This window comes from Rhinopithecus bieti, unplaced genomic scaffold (genome assembly GCF_001698545.2).
Source record: "Rhinopithecus bieti isolate Rb0 unplaced genomic scaffold, ASM169854v2 scaffold_33379, whole genome shotgun sequence".
Taxonomy (NCBI): domain Eukaryota; kingdom Metazoa; phylum Chordata; class Mammalia; order Primates; family Cercopithecidae; genus Rhinopithecus; species Rhinopithecus bieti.
The window spans coordinates 13318-36440 of NW_016814101.1; the positions used below are offsets into that span (position 1 = coordinate 13318).

The window sequence follows — 23123 nt, forward strand, 5'->3', positions numbered from 1 at the left end:
AAATGAAAAGAGAGTAAAGGCTTTCATGTTTATTCAGCACCTGCCTCCCATCATTGACCAGAAGGACAGGGTCCTTGTCTGATTTGTCACTGGTGTGTCCTCAGTGCCTACTACAGTGTGTGGCCCACAGTGGGTGCTCAGGAAATATTTAAATTATTAAATGAATGAATGAATGAATGAATGAATGATTCTTCCTCATCCTTCAAGTTTCAGTTCAGAGGTCACCTCCCCCAGAAAACCATCTTTAGCCCCAGAAATCCAGGTGACACACCTCTGTGCTCCTTTAGCTATTGCTACTGAAATAGGATTGTTGCTTTGTCTTTCTCCCCACGAGATGGTCACTCCACAAATTCACAGATTGTCTCTTGCTCACTGATGTATCCCTAGTGCCCTATAGAAGGCTTGACACACCGTACAAGGAGAGTGAGTAGCCTTGAGGGGTGGAGCTGAGTGTAGGGGAACATTAAAGAGGGGCTGAAAGATAGCCTCCTTTTGTATAGCAAACTCATACTAAAGCCAAATATCATGTCCTTGTGAAAAGCTTCTCTGTTAGATGTGGTGGCATGTGCATCTGTAGTCTCAGCAACTCTGGTGGCTGAGCCTGGATAACTCCTTGAGCCCAGGAGTTTGAGGTTGTAGTGAGCTACTGCTCTCCAGACTGGGTGACAGAGTAAGAGTCTGTCTCAAAAACCAAAAATGTAAAAAAGCTTCCCTGACCAAGTGTTGCGGGAAGTCAGGGACCCTGAATGGAGGGACTGGCTGGAGCCACGGCAGAGGAACATAAATTGTGAAGATTTCATTTTAATATGGACATTTATCAGTTCCCCAAATTAATACTTTTATAATTTCTTAAGCCTGTCTTTAATCTTTTCATCTTGTTATCTTCAAAAAGAAAGGGAGAGATGTTGTGGGAAGTCAGTGACCCTGAACAGAGGGACCAGCTGCAGTGTCACAGCAGAGGAACATAAATGTGTGGAAGATTTCATTTTAATATGGACCATTTAATCAGCTCCGAAAATTAACACCTTTTATAATTCCTTATATGCCCTGGTCCCTTTAATCTCTTAATCCTGGTTTATCCTTCGTAAGCTGAGAATGTAAACATCACCCTCAGGACACTATTGTGTTACTGTACAAACTGATTGTAAAACATGTGGTGTTTGATCCCATATGAAATCAGTCATCTTGAAAAAAGAACAGAATAACAGTATTTTTAGGGAAACAAAGGGAAGACAAACACCATAAAGGGTCTGATTTGCCTGCAGGTTCCGGGCAAGAATACAGGCCCATATTTTTTCTTCTTGCAGGAGAGCCTATAAATGGACGTGCAACCTAGGAGATAATTGCTAAATTTTCCTAGCAAGGAATTTAATAATTAAGACCCTGGAAAAAAGGGAATGCCAATTCCTGGGGGAGGTCTATAAACTGCCCGCTCTGGGAGTGTCTGTCTTATGCAGTTGTGATAAGGACTGAAATACAACCCTGGTCTCTGCAGTACCCTCAGGCCTTACTAAGGATTGGGGAACCCCAGCCCTGGGGGTAAATTGGGTCAGACCAGTTCTCTGCCTCCTCGAACCCCTGTTTTCTGTTAAGATGGTTTATATCAAAGACAATACTGCACTGCCCTGAACAACGACCCTTATCAAGGAATTCTGATTTTGTCCTTGCCCCCTGTTTGCCTCAGAAAGCATGTTGATCTTTGCTCTGTTTTTTTGCCCCTTAAAGCAGTGTGACCTACTCCCTGTTCGTACACCCCTCCTTTTCGAAATCCTTAATAAAACTTGCTGGTTTTGTGGCTCAGGTGGGCATCACAGTCCTACTGATATGTGATGTCACCCCCAGAAACCCAGCTGTAAAATTCCTCTTTGTACTCTTTCTCTTTATTTCTCAGCTGGCCAACACTTAGAGAAAATAGAAAGAACCTATGTTGAAATATTGGGGGTGGGTTCCCCCAATAACCAAGCAGCCCAGAGTAGGTCACTATATTATAGCTTATAGGTCAAGGCTGCAGTGAGGGCCTTGACCCTGTCTCCAAAACATACCCTGTATGTTTTGCTCAGAGCACTTATCACAACAGTATTTTGTTGTGGGATGTTTGGTTTACTCTTCTGTCCTCTTACACTGTGAGCTCCACAGAAATACAAACTGAGTCTACTTTACTAGGGCTCCCACGTCTGGCACACGGGTAGATATCCAATCAATGCTTGTTGCGTGATTAAGTGACCAACTGGCACATCAAGGTGCTGAACAGAAGAAGGCATCAATGGGCAGAAGACATTTGTGGGAGGAGATACTGAAGCAGGGGGATCTGCCAAGGGCACTGCAGGCAGAGGACATGAGAAGGAGGTGATCTGGCAGCCAAGCATTATGGATGCCACATCGCACCAAGCTCACAACTGGACAGCTTGCACGATGCGGAGCACAGTGTACAGTGGGCCTCAGAAATGAATAGCAATGTGCAGCAGGCTTTCAGAGAGAGGGAGAGGCAATTCTCAAGCAGGGTGCATTATTCAGAGAGGCTGTGAAGGCAGAGGGCAGAGTGCAGAGTAGTCACAGTCAGTGACCACAGCTGTGCAGGAAGAACCCCATGAAGAACACATTCACAGCAAAGCACCGGGCTATAAAACAAGCCTGCACAAATTTTAAAATGTTGAAGTTATGCAAAGTGTGTTAACCTACCATAATGGAATGAAATTAGAAACTGATAACTGAAAGAAATTTGGGGAACCCACATTAAACAACAAACTCCAAAATAACCAGTGGATCAAATAAGAAGTGATAAGGGGAATTAGAAAACCTTTGAGATGAATGAAAAGGAAAACACAACATGTAGCTAGAGAAGTGCTCAGAGAACAATTTCTAGCTATAAATGCATACATTCGAGAAGAAAGATCTTGGCCGGGCATGGTGGCTCACATCTGTAATCCTAGCACTTTGGGAGGTCAAGATGGGAAGATTGCTTGAGTCCAGGAGTTGTAGACTGGCCTGGGCAACATGGCCAAACTCCACCTCTACAAAAAAATTCAAAGGAAAAAATTAGCCAGGCATGGTGGCACATGCCTGTAGCCCCAGCTACTCAGGAGGCTTAAGTGGCAGGATTGCCTGTGCCCAGGAGGTCAAGGCGGCAGTGAGCCATGATTGTGCCACTGCACACCAGCCTGGGAACAGGGTCTTACCCTGTCTCCAAAAAAAAAAAAAAGAACAAAAGGAAGAAGGATCTCAAATCAATAACCTAACTTTACACCTTAAAGGAACTAGAAAAAGAAGAGCAAAGTAAATCCAAACCAAGTAGAAGGGAAGAAATGACAAAGATTAAAGGTGACATTAATGAAACAGAGAGTAGAAAATAATCTAAAGGTATCAATAAAATGATTTTTTTAAAAAGTCAATGTGGTTCTTTAGAAACAACAAAGTCAACAGACCTTAAGTAAGACTAACGAAGCAAAGCACACTATGGCAAGGGCAGTTAAAGGCAAAAGCCCTTGTGCAGATAGGCCTCACTAGCTGAGCCCTAGGTGACCAACGAACTCAGCAGCAGAGATCAGAGAGCAGAAGGCATTTGCAGGTAGAATGCACTGTGCAAGGAGCTAGGAGCAGAAGGCATTAGGAGGCAGAGGACAGTGGGAAGAAGACATTTGGAGGCAGGTTTGGGACCTTCACAGGCAGAGGATACTGTGCAGAGAAGTTTCACAAGAGGAATACGTTCTGGGGAGAAAAATCCACAGGCTGAACACAACCATAAGCAAGGAGCAGTCCCTGGAGGACACAGAGATGCATGGGCAGGGGACCGTCACAGATACAAACTCAGGACAGGAAGGAGGAGTCGTGGTAACAGAGGAGGCACAACACTAGGATTGACTTGCTATTTCACAATGACACTCCCTATTTTTCCTTTAGGTCTTTGTGTCACACACTGTCACCAATTAAGAGTCCTACAAATACCTAGTTAGGAGCTACTGTTGCAGTCCTTGTCTTTCGAATTAGTAAAAGCTCTTCCTTCCTTCCCATTGTAACAAGATGAAGGTGAAGGTTGGGGTGAGAAAATAGCTAGAGGAACACTAGTGCAATGGCCCCAAGGCCCCTACTCAGTGGTAGGAGTTCTCAGTATTATGTCTATCTTTGGGCTTCCTGATCATCCTTTCCTGTTCTTAGGTTGAGTCAAGACTTGGATCGCATGCAGATTGCATTGGTACACATCTAGAGGAACGAGTTGGAGTGTGTGTTGGGGTCACCTTTGAGGAGGACCTTTGAGAGATGTGTATTCAGAATTACTGTCAAGGAAGAGTTGGGGGGACCAGGGGTGTTTAAATGTGAGAAGAGTTGACCAAGACAGAATCTGAGAAGCATTTTCATCTATTTTAAGGGCTGGCATCTAGCAGAGGGATTAAAGACCACCAGTGGGTGACATACAGAAATGGACTTTAACTCAACTGAAGAATGCATCTTCTAAAACCAAGGCTGTCCACAGACAGCAGGGGTTTGTAAGGAACTGAGCTCCTGGTCACTGGAAGTGGGCACTAACAACTAGGTGGCTGGCTGTCTGCAGTGGTAATGATGAGGAGGATAGACGCCCCCCGCCCCCGCCACAATACAATATTCTTCATTAAGATTTCATGAGTCTAGAATTCCACAGTTCCTGCGCATGCCTAGTGTACAGATCTTGCTATTAAGTACTTGTTTACTTTTGTACAGAGAATGGCTTCAGGAAATAGGAATAAAGACATCACACAGCTGAATACACCAAGTTATTACACTTAAAAAGAAAACTTTGACACATGTAATATCTTACCATTTATTATAATTGTGCACATTAATATGGATTAAGTATGATTAGAAACACTAAGCAATTAAAAGAAGCAAAATGTAATGCAACCATCCCTCTTCCTCAGATTTGCAAAATGCTGTGCCTTTTTAGACATGAGAGAGGCTGTTTCGGATCTAAGTCAATAATGCTCTTGCAAGATTTCTTTGCATATCTTGCATGTTGGTTCTAAAACTCCCTTAAAGGCAGACTATACCTTGAATGGGGGAAGCTAGCCTATCTTGGGCCTCTTTACCTTGCCTTTCATCCACTGGGCCTGCACTGAGACTCAGGGATAGCACCTCACACCAACGGGGTGACTTTTCTTTCCCTCACTCATTCATTTAGTACTTGTGTGTTAGTGTCCACCACGTGCCGAGTCTGATGTTGGGGACTACAGCTGAGGAAGAGCAGTTGCTATTTAGTGTGGGTACATGCCCTCCAGAGGAAATCTGATACAAATAAATGGAATGTTCCTCTCTGATCATTTGGCAGGAAGAAGAAGTCCACAAGCCAATATGCATAAGGCTCAGAAACTGGAGAAAGATGTAGACATTTTATAATTAAATCAAGAGAACAGGCCCTCATTTTGTATCAGAAATACTCTAAGGTTGTTCTTCCTTTCAAGGAACTTACAGAGTGATGCTGGGCCCACAGATGGCAGAGTCCAGCTGAACCTGAGCAGAGGGTCGGCTGACTGCATGAATAGGCTTGCACCTGCCCAGCCATCCAACGAATTCCCATGTCCCAAGTACCTGGGGCCCCAGCAGTTGCCACTAGCTTGAGGCAGAGTCTAGACAGGAAAATGGGTCACTGAAAGCTCTCTGCTCAGATAAGCTAGCCCCCTGGAGCTTTTCCTGGATTCACAAGCTCCTCTTTGGTAATGTCTATGAGTCAAATCTGTTCTCAGCTGAAAGCATCTCAGTTTGGAGGCATTTTCATGGGTGGAGGGGAGGGAAAGGGGCAGCTTGGCCCTTGAAGTACTTCTTGAGAGGTGGGGATAATTCAGGGATCCAGGATGCCCAGAGGAAGAGTATGATTTCACACCTTCTGCTCTTTGCAAGCCTATGCCTTGGGGAGGCCTGAAGGGAGGGTGTTAACCTGGCAGGAACTATGTACCCTCTGCACAGTGCTTGGCACACACTGAGCACAAAATCAATGCTTGCTTTTGTGGGTGCTGCTCTGGGAAGAGCACAGGCTCTGTAGAGTTCTGCACAATGCAATGGCCACCTCTCCGAATTCCAATATCCTCATCTCTAAGATGGGATGAGAATATTGCCTTCACAGGATTATCATGGGGATTAATGCCATCACTTTATGACAGTGCCTGGTATGTGGTACAGGCTCAAGAAATGTTAGCTGCTTTTCCCCCTCCTTAATCCTGCTGGGATCTGCACACCCTAACACCCACTTGGGAAGATTTATGTGTAAAGTTCAGGGAGCAGAATTGAGGGCAAATTAATCAACTATCAAGATTTCAACAGACACAGATATCACTTTGATCAATAGCATCCTAAAATCATATCCTACTGAATTTAAACCTAATTGTGTAAATTTTCCAACACATGCCAACATACCTGTAAGGGAACACTCAAATATAGTGAAAGGTAGGTGGAAGACAAAATGAAAAACTGCTGTATAAGTCAATCAAAAGCAACTAACTACTTTTACAAGTGTATGGAAATTAAAAAAAAAATAGATATGGCAAATAGACAAGCTAAACACTAGCCTATGCCAATCCCTAGCATTCAATGTCTGCAATTTACCCACCACGGATCATCAACAGTCTTCAACTTGGCCCATCATAAGCCTCAAGGGAGTCAGGACACACTGAACCCTACACTTCTGCCCACCTAAACTCATTAGAAAGCCAATCTGTCTTAGGGAAGCCAAGATGGAATTCTGGTTTGACCCTGTTTGGTTGAGCCTGAAATGAGATCATGGATGTAAAGTGCTTTCTACACACAAGCAATTACCATAGCATCATTAAGATACGATATTGGATGTATGCAACTTCAACTTAAGAAGGGCAAAAGCATGAAGAAATCAAACAGGGTGGGAGGAGGTGAGGGAAGGGGAGACAGCAACTTGGGGCAAAACTGGGGACAGCCAAACTTGTCCATGAGTCATCAGCTTCTGATCAGCCTAGGGGTCGGGGGGCTAAAAGAAAACAGAAGTAGCCATGAGACTAGAAACACATCAGCCAGAGGCCCTCAGGGTGGGTGACTGCTCCAGTGATCAGGAGTTACCACCTAGCTCAAGGTGTCTTCTGGAGAGAAGACCATCAGCATGGAGTTAGTGGAAAGCCTGTTTGCTATTGATCCCGACTACCTTCAAGGGATATATTCTGCTCTGTGCTCAGACACTGTGATAAATTCCACTGGCTATGAGCATGCAAACACACGTCTTCAGGCAGTTCTCATAATGTGACCCAGAGGCTTGTTTCACTGAGCACCGTGGCTATGCAATACTGATCTGAAGCTATGCAAGCAACAGTGAACTGAGAGCCCTGGACAAGAATCCAAAGACCTGGGGTGAGGTCCTGATTCTACCTTGGTTTCTCCAGGTCCCCTCCCTTTCTACATCTTTATTTCCTTGTTGCAAAACAGGGCTAACAACAGCGGCCCAGCGAGCACCCCAGGGCAGCTAGAGGGCTTGGCTCAGGTGCTGGATGGAAGGTGTGATTTGGAAGTGTCCTCATAGAGGGCCTTTGTCCATGCCACCTAAGATCTCAAAATATCAGAAGGCATAGGGACATGAGGACATAGGGCCCCCAAACATAAGGGAGAGCCAAGAAAGATAGCTGTGTCTGAGGCTGACTCCAGGAAAGACTGGGGAACATCTCTACTCCTTAATGAGTCTCTTGGCCACTTGTCCTTTGCAGTGCCAGCACCCACCTAGAAGAGCTTCTCATAGCATTTCCCACAGTGAATGGTGTCACGGTGAATGAAGATCTGATCCAGGAGATCGCCCATCGGTTTACTGCAAATCCCACACTGAAAGAAAAAGCAAGCTGGAGGTCAACACATAAAGCAAAGCAAGAGGAATGAGTGGAGTGGGAAGGAGATGCCTGAACAAGGTGGGCGAGCAGATGCTGTGAGCCTATGGCACATCCTGGACCTCAGGACTTGCAAACATCACAAAATAATACAGAAAAAGGAGGGAGGGAGTAGTACGTAGAGCTAGAAGCTCAGCTACTTTCAAGGGCCAGTGGGCAAGCAAATGGGAACCTATTTGGCATGATTTGACCAGAAATGTGTTTCCCTGCGGTCAGCCGATTCCCAGGAGAAGCTGCGAAGCAGGGCATGTTCTGCATTTTAGCACTTACTTAGCCAGGAGCAAGCAAAGTTCAGGCCCTGTGGGGAGGAGAGAAGCCTGCCTAACATTCTGTCAAAGCAAAGGAGAGGGTTGTTTTTTTCAGTGCACCCAGAGGTGACCCCCTAAACGGATTGGAACCAACAACCTGGGGTTACAAAGTGCCACACATCATAGAGAATGGGGACTCCAACGGCACTTAGAATAAAATTCAAACTCTGTGCCCACCAAGGCCTACATGATCTAGCCCACCCTGTCACTCATGCCATTCTCCCATGAAAGCTAGAACACTCTAGTGCTTCTGCCCCAGGTCCTTTGCACTTGCTGGCCCTCTGCCAGGAATAGTCTTTCCTGAAAAGACCTCTTTTGTCTCCCCTACAGTACTAAGTATGCGGAATCACCAACACTCATCTACTCTCTTAGACTTGGAAGCTCATTCAGCTCCCAGCTGTGCAAAGCCTCTGCGACTATCTGCAATTGTATATGGAGATCAAGCCTTCTCTGCATTCTCTGAACCTGTAACACTCTTGCACTCTACAAAACGTCCTTAGCAGCACATGATCAGGACATTACTGCCTAGCTCAAGGTGTCTTCCACCTCTTTCTTACCTTAAAGCAATATTCATGGCAGCAGATGCCAAGATGTTCTAGGGTAATTTTTGGACAGTCTCGGATCTCACGGTTGCAGTAAGTACAGATCCCTCCAGTTGTCCTGTGAGATGAAGAACAATAACCCGGTGGTCAGGCTGGTGTACAGACCTCTGATGTGACACAGCCAGACCTTCTGGTTTGGTGCAGCCAGGCCCAGGTTTGCTGTCAGGATCTCCAGGCTGCCATCGTTTTCTGTGGTGTGCAGATCAGTTCTCAGCCTGCTGTAGACCTCTGCATTATTTCCAAAAACTAGTCATGCATCTTTTGCCAGCTCACAATGACAGTGTCTCCTGCAGGTGTCCTGATGTGACGCTTATTCCAGACAGTTTGCCTCCCCATGACCTTCTGCTTAGAATATCCCCTGGGGCCTGCTACCTTCTAGAGCAGGAAGACCAATGCCTTCTCCTACAGGAGACATGTCATTGTGTGCCCTGCATGGCCCCCTGTCTTGATGGCCCTTTTCCTCATGCCTGGGCCAGCTGAGCCCTGCCCCCACCTATACTCCTGGATCTACTCTCCGTGCTGTCTATACAGCCTACTCAGATCCAGTGCTCAAGTTCTAGACACTGACTCCAGGGTTGAGCATCTTTCCAGTTCCAGGATGCCTGTTTCTGAGAGTCACCTCTGCTTTTCTTCCTCAGACTGGACTTCCTCAAAGTGACTGCTTGATCTGATGCCACAGGCCAAAATTCAGGGTACTTTCTCCCAGAGATTTGGGTCTGCTTCTGACAGGAGCCTGGGGGCGGGGAGACATTACCAATCTAGATCCACGTTAGCTCTGTCGGAGGACCCAGAAGTACCATGAGCAGCTTGAGTGTGGCCCACCATCCTGCTGCTGGCCCAGGGTTCACTCTGGACAGCACTGCTGCTGGCGACCCTTGCCCTCAGTGCAGCCCTGCTCCTCCTGCTTCTTTCACCACCAGCAGCACCAGCTCACAGCTGTTCTTTGTGTGTGTGCATATGTGTCTGTGCATATGCATGTGTGCAAGTGACTGAGACTGTCCCTAGAGAGTCCCCTTCCTTCCTCCAAGCCTAGCAATGGATCAGTAATGTCTGATTCTGGATTTAGTAGTTGTGCCATGGAAAGGGGGGGGTCCCTAGAGTATCGGATTTGTCACTCTATTAGAAGTGGAAGCCTCATTCCATTTGCCCCTATGTAGGTAGTTAACTCTCAGGTTTCTGACCAACCTGTCCTTCTCTGCTAAGACTTCATCTGCTGATGTGTCTCACCAAGTAATCTGTAGCTACTCAGAACCAGCTGCTTCTTCAGTTATAGGAGAGGAGATTCCCTGGCCCCATATGCTTGCCTGTTCCTATATGTTTGCCCTTGGGGCCCGGTAGGATTCTTTTTATCTTAACCCTCTTACTTCCTTCCTTTTCCTCCCCAATTTAGCTTTGGCCTCTGAATGTCATCCACAGGAATTTAGATCTGCCTATCCACGAGAAGCCAGATGGCAGAGTAGAAACATCCCTAACCTGGGAGGTGTCAGGGCCCTGGGGTTTAGTACTGGGTCTGCCATATTCGCTCACTGTGGACTGAAGGCTACTTATTCTACCAGATCTATTTTCTTCATAGCAGCCTGAGTGAACTCAATCTCTGAGACTCTCTTCTCCCCAATCCAAGAATTTTAACACAAGATTTCTTTGTCATTAAGATGGTCTGGTGACTGTGCCATCATCTAGTGACAGCTTTCAAAACTGCTGAACGAGGTGTTTTCTGTCCCTGCTTTATTTTGTGGCTCCATAGCACTGTGCATTCTTAGCTCTGTGTGTCTTTCTGGTTTCTTGATGCCAGCAGCCCATTTTTGTTCATTCTCTGCCCACTCCTCTCTTTTGTAGTTATTTTATTTTTACTTCTGGCCAGATTTGCAAGTTAATTAAGTGACTGATTAGGTTCTAATCTGAAGGGCCCCTCCTGCTGACATGAGTCCTCTGGGCTGTCAGACACCACCACTTCCCATCTCAGTCACCGTTGGTATCTACCCTCTAGTCTCAGCTCAATTCAAAGGCTTTAGTTGTCATAAGTGTGATATCCCAAAAAGGGAAGCACCACCCTTCGGTAGTGTCCTTCGCCTTTCTGCAAATGGATTGGAGGCTGCAAAGCAGAAGATAAAAGCAAACAGGCTCAGCAGGAACTCTCCCTTCCCTGCTTCTCGTCTGTAGAGGTGCAAGCTCCATGCTAAGAAAGTCAACACACCTCTCAGAGTGTGCAGTGCTGCCGCACGGAGGCGTCTTCTCCATGGCGAGTGAGTCCTCAATGCTGCTGACACTGCAGGGAGGGCGATGGGGGAGAGGAGGGCAGAGATGAGAGCCAAATCACTATCATAGTTAATTTTCTAATTAACCTTTGGCCACAAGCTGAGACATAACTACGATGCCAGTCATCATGCATCACTTGGTGTCATAGGGCCCTTCTATGGGGGGGGCAAAGGAGACCTTTCACAATGAAGGAGATGATCGGGGCTGGGTGGCTAGGATTCCTGAGGTTGTATACACCAAGAGAACCCCACTGACCAGTGGGAAAACAGCAGAGCTTTCCTCCCCACCTATAATATAATGTGACAGTCACCAGGAGCCCACTCAGTAGAAATCAGATACTGGGAATGAGAAAAAAGAAGGGATCATTCTGGTATAATACCTGTGCTTGAGTTATGGGGCAGAATTAGGGGGTGCAGATGGGTTTGGGGTTTCTTTTTGGGGTGACAAAGGTGTTCTAGAATTGGACAGTGATATTTGCATAACTGTGAATGTACCAAAACCTCGGGACTGTACACTTTAAAAGGTGAATTATAACTCAATAAGCTGTTGAGAAAAACCACCCTAAGGGCCTACAGATGGTGAAACCAAAGCTCAGAGAGGTTGAACATCTTGTCCAAAATGATCCTAACAGGGGGGCCTGAGCTGGGGCTTGAACTTGACCCCCACAGCCATGCTCATCATTCCACAGCACCAATGAAAGCCAGTCCAGAAGCCCCAGAGGCCCAATCCTGAAATAAGGCCAGGATGCTCCTCTCTGTTACTAAAATCCTCCAGTGGGATGACATGTCATAAGAAACATTCCAAGGGACTTCATCTCAGTGTGGTAGGTGGCAATACACTGAGGTGACATGGAAGTACCCCCTCCTCATGGCATCACAAAGCAAGAAAATGAAAAGATGATCAATGAAAAGGGGAGGGCGAGGCAAGTGGATTGCTTGAGGTCAGGAATTCAAGACCAGCCTGGCCAACATGGTGAAACCCCATCTCTACTAAAATACAAAAATTGGCTGGGCATTGTGGTGGGCGCCTGTAATCCCAGCTACTAGGGAGGCTGAGACAGGAGAATTACTTGAACCTGGGAGGCAGAGGTTGCAGTGAGCTGAGATGGTGCCACTGCACTCCAGCCTGGGCAACAGAGCAAGATTCCATCTCAAAAAAATTACTTACAATTAATTAATTAATTAAAATAAAAAAGCAAAGTCATACATGTATCAGGAACTGCAGTCACATGTGTGTTCAAATTAGGCAGCCTGGCATGACAGAAAAGAACATGGGGGCAGAAGAGAAGAGCTCTGCAATCTGAAAGGAAATAGGATGGGCTAGTTGGTCCCTAGGGCTCTGCCAGCTCTGTCAAGAGGGGTGCTCTCAGCATTCTACAAAATAAAATAACAAAGACAAGCAGAACAAAATGGCAGTGAAAATGGTGTGCAGGATGAATTCACCAGAAGGGAGAACTCAAAGGTGCCCAGTTAAGTAGAACACCTGAAAATGCATCAATCCCATCACAGAGCAACTACATCACTCATCCACTCAACAATTACCCAGAAGCTACTCTGAGCCAAGCCCTGGACAAGGAACTGGAAATGCAGGGATGAGAATATGGGAGCCGACAGGAGAAGGCCGACATGGAAGGGTTTGGGACCTGCTCTTACCTGCTATAGCGTGCAGATACTGGCTTCCCAGAAGACACTTCACTAGCATTCACGTACTCCTTCACGAAGAGAATCCCTTTGCTGTAGAAGGAGCACAGAAGTCAGAGGTACACCAGAAGATTCCAGGGAACCAGGCCTGGTCCACAGGAGTGGTTCAGGGCTGGGGAGACCCAGCCTGGTTTGAAGGAAGCGAAACAGCTTATGGGAAGGCCCAGGATAAAGGCACTGGCACTGCTGTGGACTCGGGCTACAATCCCAGGCCATGAGCATCTCTTGTTGTGTTTGGACTGAGGGCCCCAGAAAGGGGCTTCCTGCAACCAATAACAATGTGCTGTCTTCCTCCATGCAGACCTCGGTGCCCCCATCTTCTCCCCAGGCTTCTATACTTCTACACTTCAGTCCTGTGGGCTTTCCACTCCTACTATAGGGCTGTGTCATCTTTCCCCTCCACCCACAACCAAGATATCCTCCAAGCTTTAATCCTACACTGTCAGTCTTTACCACTCAGCACCTCTCAGAAGGTACTCAACTACTGCGCAACTTCCACCTCACATCTAACCTCTCCATTCTTACTCCTAGGGTCCAGAGGCCTAGAGGTTGCCTCATCCTGGACTGGTGTCTGCATGACTGGAAATAAGGTCTGCGTCATGCTGGGCTCAGCATGGCCCCAAATTTGACCCCATTTCCATGCTGCACACTCCAGCCTGCTGACCTGATGTCTGCAGAGGCCCCCTTGGATATGCCCCCCTCCCGCCCCCAACACACACACCTCACTGAGCAGCCTTCCTGCAGTGACATCCCTTCCTGCACCCTGACAGGTGGCCAGGAATGCGGGTGAAGCAGTGAGCATGTGAGAGAGACAGACAAACCTCATGTTGAAATGTGATTCCCAGTGTTGAAGATGGGGCTTGGAGGGAGGTGACAGGATCATGGGGGGATCCCGTATGAACAGCTGGCACCATCCCCTTAGTGAAAAGTGAGTTCTCATTCAGTTAGTTGACACAAGATCTGGTTGTTTCAAAGTCCGGGCCCTCCCCTTCCTCACTCTTGTTCCTGCTCGTGCCATGTGATAGTCCTGCTCCCACTTCAGCTTCCGCCATGATTATAAGCTTCCTGAGGCCTTCACCAGAAGCCAAGCAGTTGTTGGTGCCATGCTTGTGCAGCCTGCCAAACTGTGAGCCAATTAAACCTCTTTTCTTTATAAATTACCCAGCCTCAGGTATTCCTCACATGCCTGGCCTTCATGGACTTGAGCTGGCTTTCTGGGCGTGTTCCACAGGGACATCAGCAAGGAATCATGGATGGCAGAGCCACATCCACTAGCACACTAGGAAGTACCACCGCAGTCTCTTACAGAGATAGGAAAAAGGAGGTGTGAGAACGTCTAGGCCCGTAGATGGGAGTTTATATTACGGGACTAACACTGTCCTGTGTGGCCCCTTGGCTAATGGCCTGCTGGAAATTGGGGAAGGCACTAAAGGGGAAGCAACATGGAACAAAAGCCAAGTCCTTTACTGCCAAGGAGGAAGTGGCAGAGGAACATCTCCCAGGTTGCTAGATAGCCCTTCTTACGTGGTAGAGCTGGAGTCCAATTCACTTGTCGGGGCTGGAATATAAATGTGAGGCTGCTCAGAAGTGGCAGTGACAGTAACGGTGACCATGCAGCTCGAGGGGCTCCTCACCCTGAAAGAAATAAAGGGAGGGGTGGGCGTGTCAACCTGAGAGCTAACACCTTCCAGGGTCAAACAGACTTTTCTGAGCCTAACCCTTGAGCACTGCTCTTGAAGGTTCCTCTGAGACCAACAAATGGAACTTCTCCTCACTTTATAGACAAGCAAACCCAGGCTAGGCGAGTTGAGACATGTCCCAGGTCACATTGTGAGTCGGTAGCAAGACCCCAGTCTTCCAGTGTCCACGCAGAACTCCTGACCTGCAGCCAAGGGCCTTGGCCTCTGTGACTCACTCAGTTAGAGTAGAATCATGGGGCTCCCGGGGATGTGACAGTCAGGAGGGCGCAGAAGGGGAAGACACAACCCAGCTCACCTCCTCACTGGATGGGACAGTCCCTTACTAGGATCAGCTCCTTCTGCCACCCTGCAGGAAACTCTCTAGAGAACACAAGGCCAAGGGGCAGAGGACCAAATGAAAGTAGGCATCACTGAGGAGGAAAGTCACCTCTGCTGGGAATGATGCACCTCATTCCCAGCAGAGGCGGGAGACTGACCGGTGTTGAAGTTTTTCTGAACCTCCACACTTCAGCTGCCAGATACGGCCCTTGGCCTGGAATCCAATCTCCCCAGCAGCCCAAAAGAGCTTTTCTCTGGCCAAGCCCATACTGGCTCTCACTCTGCCTGCCCCCAGGCTATGAGCCTCATTACCAAAGTTGCCATAGCTGTCTACTGCAGTTCAGGGCATGGTGTTGGGCAGCACCACTGACCACTTGTTTGCACCTTCCAACTTAAGTCTGCCCACCCTCCAATGGCCTGAGGCCAGCACTATGGGTGCACACTGCCCTGGGCTGATTCTGGTTTTCTCCAACATGCTGCGGCTCAGATCATACCCCAGATATGGCTGCCTGCATCTGGCTCAGGCTATGGGATATTGTCCCCTTGCCAGAGAATGTAATGCCCAAGATTACAACTAGTTGAAGAGTAGGCAAAGGGAAGAACAATCATGATCTAGCATCTGCCTAGCTCTTTCACCTCATAGTCTCAAACTATCACTTGCCACCCAAGCTCAAGCCATACAGACCAGCCTGCAGTTCCCTGGGACTTCCAAGCTCTCATATGCCTTTGCAGACAACATCACCTCCTCCTCTGGGAAGCCCTTCCTGAGGGCCTTGCCTCCTACCTCACCCCAGTGTACCCAATCATCCTGTGCCTGTTCCTGCTTCACCCTATGACAAAGAAATATACCATACAGACTGGAGGAGGTGGACCAGATAGGAGAGGAGGCCCCACAAAAATCTGAAAAGACACATGGGGGATAAAATGCAGAGCCGAAGAGTGAGAAAACTATCGATTTTAAGAGGAAGGAAGGAAGACCTCCTACTGACTAAACAACTACCAGGTGTCTGGTATCCTGTGATCCATGTCAGCAGAATACTGAAGGGGACAGCAGAACTGAAGGGGCAAGGTAGAACAGAAATTCCCTGGAGCTACTAGGGAAGCTGAGGCAGGAAGATCACTTGAGGCTAGGAGTTCAAAAACAACCTGGGTAACACAGTGAAACACCACCTCTTTAAAAAAAAAAAAAAAATCCCCTGGGCATCCCCCCAGGACTGCAATGTGAGCAATAGGAGCCCTCCCAATAGCCTCCTCTCCCTCACCTACAAGACACTACAGGGCCCAGCTCCTGCCCCTTGCTCACCTCACCCCGTACCCTCCAAGCACAGGGCTCATCGTTCAGGCCCTATTTTCTTTGTCCATGATGCCTCTCCCCAGGTTCTTTGGAAGGCAGGCTCCTCCAGATGTTTCAGGTCTCAGCTGAACTGTCTCCTCCTCGATAGAAAAGCTTTCCCTAACCATCCTTGCTACCACACCCTGCCCTAACCCCTCTCCATCAGAGCACCTGGTTTCTTTCCTTTCTGGGCTTATAACAAACGGAGGGGCAGTATGGATGCCATAGCGATGAACAGTATAGGCTCTGAGCTCTGTCTGGATTCTAATCTCCGTTAGGCCACTTCCTGGCTGCAAAACTGCCGGCAAATTACTTAACCTCCATCTGCCTCAGTTTCTCCATAATAAAAGCACCTCCTTCCTAGAGTTGGTGTGAGAATTAAATGAGTGAGTCCACATAAGGCATGGAGAACAGTGCCTGCACATTCTCAGCACACAGCGGGTGCTAACGGTTATTACGATCGTGCTTATTCCTTAGTAGACCGTGTGCTCTCTGCGAGCGGCTGCATGGGGCCTTAGCCATCGTGTTCACTGTGTACATGGCTGCTCATGGGAGGCTCTTAGTATGCAGCATCTCCAGCTGGCGGCCCATGGCTCCTGATTATTCCTGAACTCATGGCCACTTTAGGAAAAAAATATCTGGGGAACAAAGGGAGCTCTCAACAGACACGTACACCTTCTTTCACCATCATCAACTGCAGCTCCAGGCAGTGATAAAGGAAAGACCTCTGGCCTCACACAGAAAAGGACCAGAGGGAAACTGAGGCTGACTGCTGGCATGCATCCCATGTATTAGGTTTGAGAGACCAGAGCCAGGCTGAGGAATGCAAGAGGTCAGCAAACATTTTCTTTACTGAGTTCCTCGGCAAGATGAAGCTAGCACAGCCCTCTCCTTACCCTGTTCCCAAAGCCACCCTATCAAAGCGATGGATCATGGCAGGAGAGTGAAGGCAGAGCCAGAATACTTCATTGGCAGGGACAAGATTAGGAAAGACTGGAAGCTGGTCAAGGGAATGACCTGGAACTGAGAGACAGAGAGAGGACAGAGGTCACAGCAAGGCAGTTGGTCAAAATCAGTTAAGTGGATAGGAAAATAGCCACAAAACACCAGAAATAAGGACATCTTGAGAATGCAGCCAGTCCTGCCTCAGACTGGAAGCCTCTACCACATGTCCTGCCAGTGCAAGAGCCAACAGGTAGGTTCCTAGTGACCAAAGCTGGATGTGAGAGCCAGAAAATTCTGTCACAGAGAAGAAGATGAAGTTCACCTGGCAGGAATGGGTAAAATGTCATCAAATCATGGCATTCTCTCCTGCCCTCTAGGCCCTACCCATGTTGCAATGGCTGTGAAGCCCTTCCTGAGACCACACTGTTTCCAGTCCAACAACTCCAGCTTTCCATGGATTTTTGGAAATGGGAATTGACAGAATGTTTCAGGATGATATAAAATCTGATACTAGATTGCCTGTAAAAACATTTTCAAAACTCAATTATTTTCAAATGTGAAAAAATATGCTACAAGTCACGTAGGATTTCAAAATTGGGAAAGTTCTTACAGCTACCACAAATGTCATAATTTGGTGTGGACCCACACTGCTCTACAAAGGCCAGAAGCCAGGAAACTGCCACTTTGGGAGACCTGAGCTGCTCACAGAAAAGCATAAGCGTCTGGTGCTGTCTGTTCTCTAGTACCTGGCTGCTCCTTGGTTATTGATCTCTCTCAGAAAAATCAGAGCCCGTTTCCTCAGGCTACTGCTGCCAACTTCTTGCAACCAATGAGCAACCCTGAGTCAGCACTGTGGAGCTACATTACTGCCCAAATCCATGGCCATCCCAGTGCTGATGGCAGTGGAAGAGCTCATCCAACTGGTACAGCTGTTATTTCTGGCAGTGAATCCCATCCACACCATGGCACACCTTGCTCAGAGAGCTTCCATCTCCATTAATGGAAAAAGTAACCTATATCCCTCCCCTGACCCAGGTTTCCAGGTTTGAACTAGCTGCCAGACAACATGGTTCTCTGTGCATCCTCTCTGTGCCAGACTTAGTCTAACAGATTCGATGCTATGGCTCCAAGCTGAAATCCATGAAAATCTACCCCTGACATGCTGGTTTCTCTGCTTCCCTCTGGCTCCTAACCACACTCACCTGCAGAAGGTAACAGGCATGCCTAGTGTGTGGGGGTTTGTCCTGGGTTGCTGCCCTGGACAAAAACACTGGCTCTAGCAGGCAAGGTCCCAGTGCAGTTCGGCTCTTACCTGCTGGCACAGCTCTCTCGTCCAACAAACTGCTCAGATCCGCTGGTGCTGTTCTGCTGCTCTGGGGTGCTGGGATCTGCAGGTTGCTGAGTGGGTACCGCTGGGTCTCCTTGGCCACCTCTTGGGGCTCCAGGCCTGTCCTGCCAGGCCTCTCCAACATTGGTGGCCACATTCTTCCCCTCAAAATCAGCCAACATGCTGAGGAAGAATTAGACCCTTATGAAGTGAGTGCCCGAGACTAGACCTTGTTATCCAATGGTAGGTAGGCTGGCTGTCATGTCTTGTGGACTTGGAGGGACTCATCTCCCCCAGGGTAGGGCAGACAGGAAGAAGGCACAACCGCCACTCCAAGAAGCAGGCAGTCTCCTCCTCAGTAAGACCCCAGCAGTGCTGCTCCTTTCTGACAAGGGCAAAGTCACCTGACGACTTCAATGAGGTATTAAAAGACATAGACTTCTGGTTGGAAACACATTGGTATTCCTGTCCCCGTCCTCCCACTGCCATCTCTCCTTTCTCCAGTTCTTTCCTGCCTCCGGCCTCTCTAGGAAGACCTAAGCCATTCAGCCTTCTTCCCTGACTATGGTGCTCAAGACCTGTGCGCTGGGCAGGCTCATCAAGAACCCGGCAATCTAAGGAGGGGCTTCTCCCCCAAGCTACCCTGGAGGGCTCGGTAGGGGCAAGAGTAGGGGAGTGGGCACGTGTTGGTCGCCAGATTCCCAAATCCGCTGTTGACCCCACAAAAGGAGGAAGGGCCAGAAGAATCCAAAATTTCTCAGGCGGGGCCGTTATGACAACCCTAGACCCATTTGTGATCCTCTAGCGCCATCTGGCGGCAGGATCCGGGACTGATGCAGAAAAGGCCTTTCCAGGGTCGAGCTTGCCCAAAACTACCATTTTCTTTGTTGATCGTCTCATTTCCCTGCGGGCACCGCGGGCCGAGTCTGCGGCTGCAGGAAATGGCGGCGCGCGCAGGCGTACTCACGCCGACCGCACTCCCCAGCCTGTGCACGTACAATCTCAGCGCGCGTGCGTGCTCCCGCTCACTTATTGTGACCGCGTAGTTTTCACAGCTGGAACCTTCTTGTCTTCTTTATTGTGAAGTAGTCATAAGTATTACTAGAAAGCAATCGCATTTTCATCTTTTTTTTGTTTTGTTTTTGAGATGGAGTTTCGCCCTGTCGCCCAGGCTGGAGTGCAGTGGTGTGATCTCGGCTCACTGTAACCTCCACCTCCCCGGTTCAGGCGATTCTCCTGCCTCAGCCTCCCGAGTAGTTGGGACTAGGATTACAGGCACCCGCTGCCACACCCCGCTAATTCTCTATTTCAGTAGAGACAGCGCTTCACCTTGTTGGCCAGGTTGGTCGTGAACTCCTGAGCTCAGGCAATTTGCCTGCCTCGACCTCCCAAAGTGCTGGGATTACAGGCGTGAGCCACCGCACCCGGCCATCCCTTTTTTTACAGATGAGAAAGTTGACGTAAGAGTCCAATTGCAACTAATAAATGGTAGTCAAAATGGAATTTCATTGTTCCCGCTGCAGCTCAACCTGATCACATAACCCCTGCTACACTTTTAGCATCTCTAAACTTAGTTCCCCCCACCTAACCCCAGCTGCTTCTCTTCCCCTTCCAGCAGCCAAACTCCTTAGAAAGAGCTGTCTACACTCACTCTTGTCACCTTTTCCTTCCCTTCTTACCATCAACATTCCATGGAACCTATTAATTGCTTCTCAAACTATCTGCACTGAATGACCTCCCTTTCCCATCTGTCTGGGACTGACATGCGGTCTTAAGGTGCAGCCCTCCGCACCATGGGACTCACCACAACACCTGAACTGGTCTCTCTACCCTGTTCAACCAGAAAGTCTACTGATCACAAGCTTACATGTCCTGGCAATGTCAAAGTGCTACAAAAATATAAATATTCTCAATTTCTGTACTTGTCTAAGGTGGTAACAAATTGTTGGGGGGGTTAGGATGCTTTAATCACAGGATCACTGTGCAGATCACACTACTCTAGACATTTTTGCAGCTAAGTCCAGTTAACTGGCACAGTTGGTGACTCTCCCTTTTACATTTTTCTTCCACAGCAGCACACTGGTTGGCTTCCTACCTCACTGGCCACTGCTCACTCATCTCTTTCACAAGCTCCTCCTGTTCTATCTTATTTCTTCATATGGGGTGCTGCTCCTATATGTCTTCTCTTCTCACTTTATGAATGCCCCCACAACAAATATTACCCATCCCCCTGGCTTCAGCTGCACTGACGTATGGAAGACTCTCAAATACCTATTTTCAGTCCAGACCTCACCCCAAAGTTCCAGTCCCATTTGTCCACTGTTAAAGCAAACTAAATATGACCTGAGAAGGACTCCGTACTTCCATATTTGAGTCCTTGTGGATGAAAAGTAACCTAGCTTAATAGGGAGATAAAATTGAAAACCTAATTTAGTAGTATGCGCCTGTAACAATAGCTAAGTCTTGGCCAATCCCAGCGGCCATACTTCAACCATTCATACACCGCTGAGTGTTCAAACTGTGTTCAAATAAGGCATACGCCCAAGCTGTAACCAATCCAGCCATTCTGTACCTCACTTCCAATTTCTGTACGTCATTCCCTGCCCCCCAACCTTTTGTTTTAATCTATCAATCTTCTTCTACCATGCAGCTGCGCTGGAGTCTCTGTGAATCTACTATGGTTCTGGGGGCTGCCCAATTCACAAATAGTTCATTGCTCAATTAAACTCCTTTAAATTTAATTTGGCTAAAGTTTTTCTTTTATCACCATGTACCTGCCTCCTGCACCTCACCTCTTACATGTCTCATAGGTATCACATTTAACATGCCCCCAAACATTTATTCTACCTCCCTGGTTGAGAGTCTGAGTCAATTAGGTGATAACAGTTTTTTGAGATGAGGAACACAGGGGGAGATGCAGAATTAGTACATTAGTTAATTTGTTTTATTTGGTTGTTTTTGGTGAGACGCTGTGTTGATAAAGATGGTTTGGGACATGCTGAGTTTTAGAAGGTGGCAGAAGTCCATAAGGCTACCTCATGGAACTACATATAGGTGAGCCTGCTGCTCCTACCAGCTGTTTCCCCTTGTTTCTCAAGAGTCTTAAGCCAGAAACCCAGAATGGATGATTACCTGAAGGATGATCAAGTGTTCACAGTTGTCTGCTTTTTACCCTCTCCTTTGCCTTGACAGAATGTTAGGCAGTCTTCTCTCCTCCCCACAGGGTCTGAACTTTGCTTGCTCCTGGCTAAGTAAGTGCTAAACTGCAGAACATGCCCCACTTAGCAGCTTCTCCTGGGAATTGGCTGACCACAGGGAAACACATTTCTGGTCAAATCATTTCAAAATCATTTCCAATAGGTTCCCTTGCTTGCCCACTGGCCCTTGAAAGTAGCTGAGCTTCTAGCTCTACTTACTACTTCCCTACCAAAAAAAAAAAAAGAGTGTTTTTTTGTTTTGTTTTGTTTTCTTTTCTGTATTATTTTGTGATGTTTGCAAGTCCTAAGATTGCAGCATCATCCCTATTGCAGTGGTCTTTTAAAATAAATTATTGGCCAGGCACAGTGGCTCATGTGTGTAATCCCAGCACTCTGGGAGGCCAAGACGGGTGAATCACTCGGGGTCAGGAGTTCAAGACCAGCCTGGCCAACATGGTGAAACTCTCTCTCTATTAAAAATTCAAAAACTAGCTGGGCATGGTGGCGCACACCTGTAATTCCAACTACTCAGGAGGCTGAGGCGGGAGAATTGCTTGAGCCCGGGAGGTGGTGGTTGTAGTGAGCTGAGATGGCACCTACACTCCAGCCTGGGTGACAGAGCGAGACTTGTCTCAAAAATAAAATAAAATAAAATAAAATAAAAGCCTCTCTTTATCTAAATCCATACTTGTTTTTTGTTTTTGAGACAGGGTCTCACTCTGTCACCCAGGCTGGAGTGCAGTGGTGCAATAATAGTTCACTGCAGCCTCAAACTCCTGGGCTCAAGCAATCCTCCACCACTTCAGCCTCCCAGGTAGCTGGGACTACAGGCACACACCACCATGCCTGGCTAATTTTTAAAATTTTTATAGATACAGGGGTCTCACTATGCTACCCAGGCTGGTCTCTAACTCTTGGGCTCAAGCGATCTTCCTCCCTCAGCTTCTCAAGTGCTGGGATTACAAGTGTGAGCCATTGCACCCTGCCCGGAGTCGGTACTTGTTTTATTGGACACTTTTACGGTTCTGTGATTCAGTTACTTTGATTCTGTTAAATGATCTCTTCCCAATTCTTTTCTGTTTGAGCAAGAATCTTCCCAGACAGAAGTCTTCCTAGCTCTTTTTGAGTGGAGATTTAACCCCTGATTCTGTTGAGCAGGACTCTTCCTGGTTCTTTTCAATTTTAGCCAGAATCGTCCTGGATAGAAGTTTTCTTGGTTCCTTTTGAGTGGAGATTTACTCCCTGACTCTCGAGTGGGAAATTCCTGGCTCTTTTGTGAGGCCTCATTGTTTCCCTTGACACCTTGTCTAGAGATTGCATAAGGAAAGCCCTTCCGCTCCTCAGTAAGGACTGAAGAGAAACTTTGGCTCCCAGATGAGGACTGTATGCAGAACTTTCTAATGAGACTGTCCAGCCTGGCTCCTTTCTCTATTTGATCTGCCTCTTCCCACAGGTAACTCTCAATCTACTGGGTGCCCTTCCTCCTCTTCCTCCTCCTCCCTTGCAGACTACATGCTCTGCCCCTATGGCACTCATTCTGTCCAGTATTTCCAAAACTGGCAAAAAAAAAAAAAAAAA

At 47.6% G+C, this 23123-nt stretch overlaps 1 protein-coding gene across 5 annotated transcripts in view; it reads right to left on the reverse strand.

The window, feature by feature from the left end:
- Nucleotides 1-4767: 4767 nt before the first annotated feature.
- ZNF185 (zinc finger protein 185 with LIM domain) overlaps nucleotides 4768-23123 on the reverse strand; it is a 73094-nt gene continuing 54738 nt past the window's right edge. For 4 of the 5 annotated variants that reach the window (XM_017849797.1, XM_017849800.1, XM_017849798.1 and 1 more), the window contains 7 exons: nucleotides 18334-18531; nucleotides 14250-14360; nucleotides 12678-12758; nucleotides 10964-11035; nucleotides 8725-8827; nucleotides 7699-7797; nucleotides 4775-6961 (listed from right to left, as the gene is read on the reverse strand). In XM_017849797.1, coding sequence (XP_017705286.1) covers nucleotides 7699-7797; nucleotides 8725-8827; nucleotides 10964-11035; nucleotides 12678-12758; nucleotides 14250-14360; nucleotides 18334-18531 — 664 coding nt within the window. In that variant the 3' untranslated portion in view covers nucleotides 4775-6961. Of the gene's footprint in view, nucleotides 6962-7698; nucleotides 7798-8724; nucleotides 8828-10963; nucleotides 11036-12677; nucleotides 12759-14249; nucleotides 14361-18333; nucleotides 18532-23123 lie in introns of all 5 variants that reach the window. The other variant, XM_017849799.1, reaches the window with a different exon arrangement.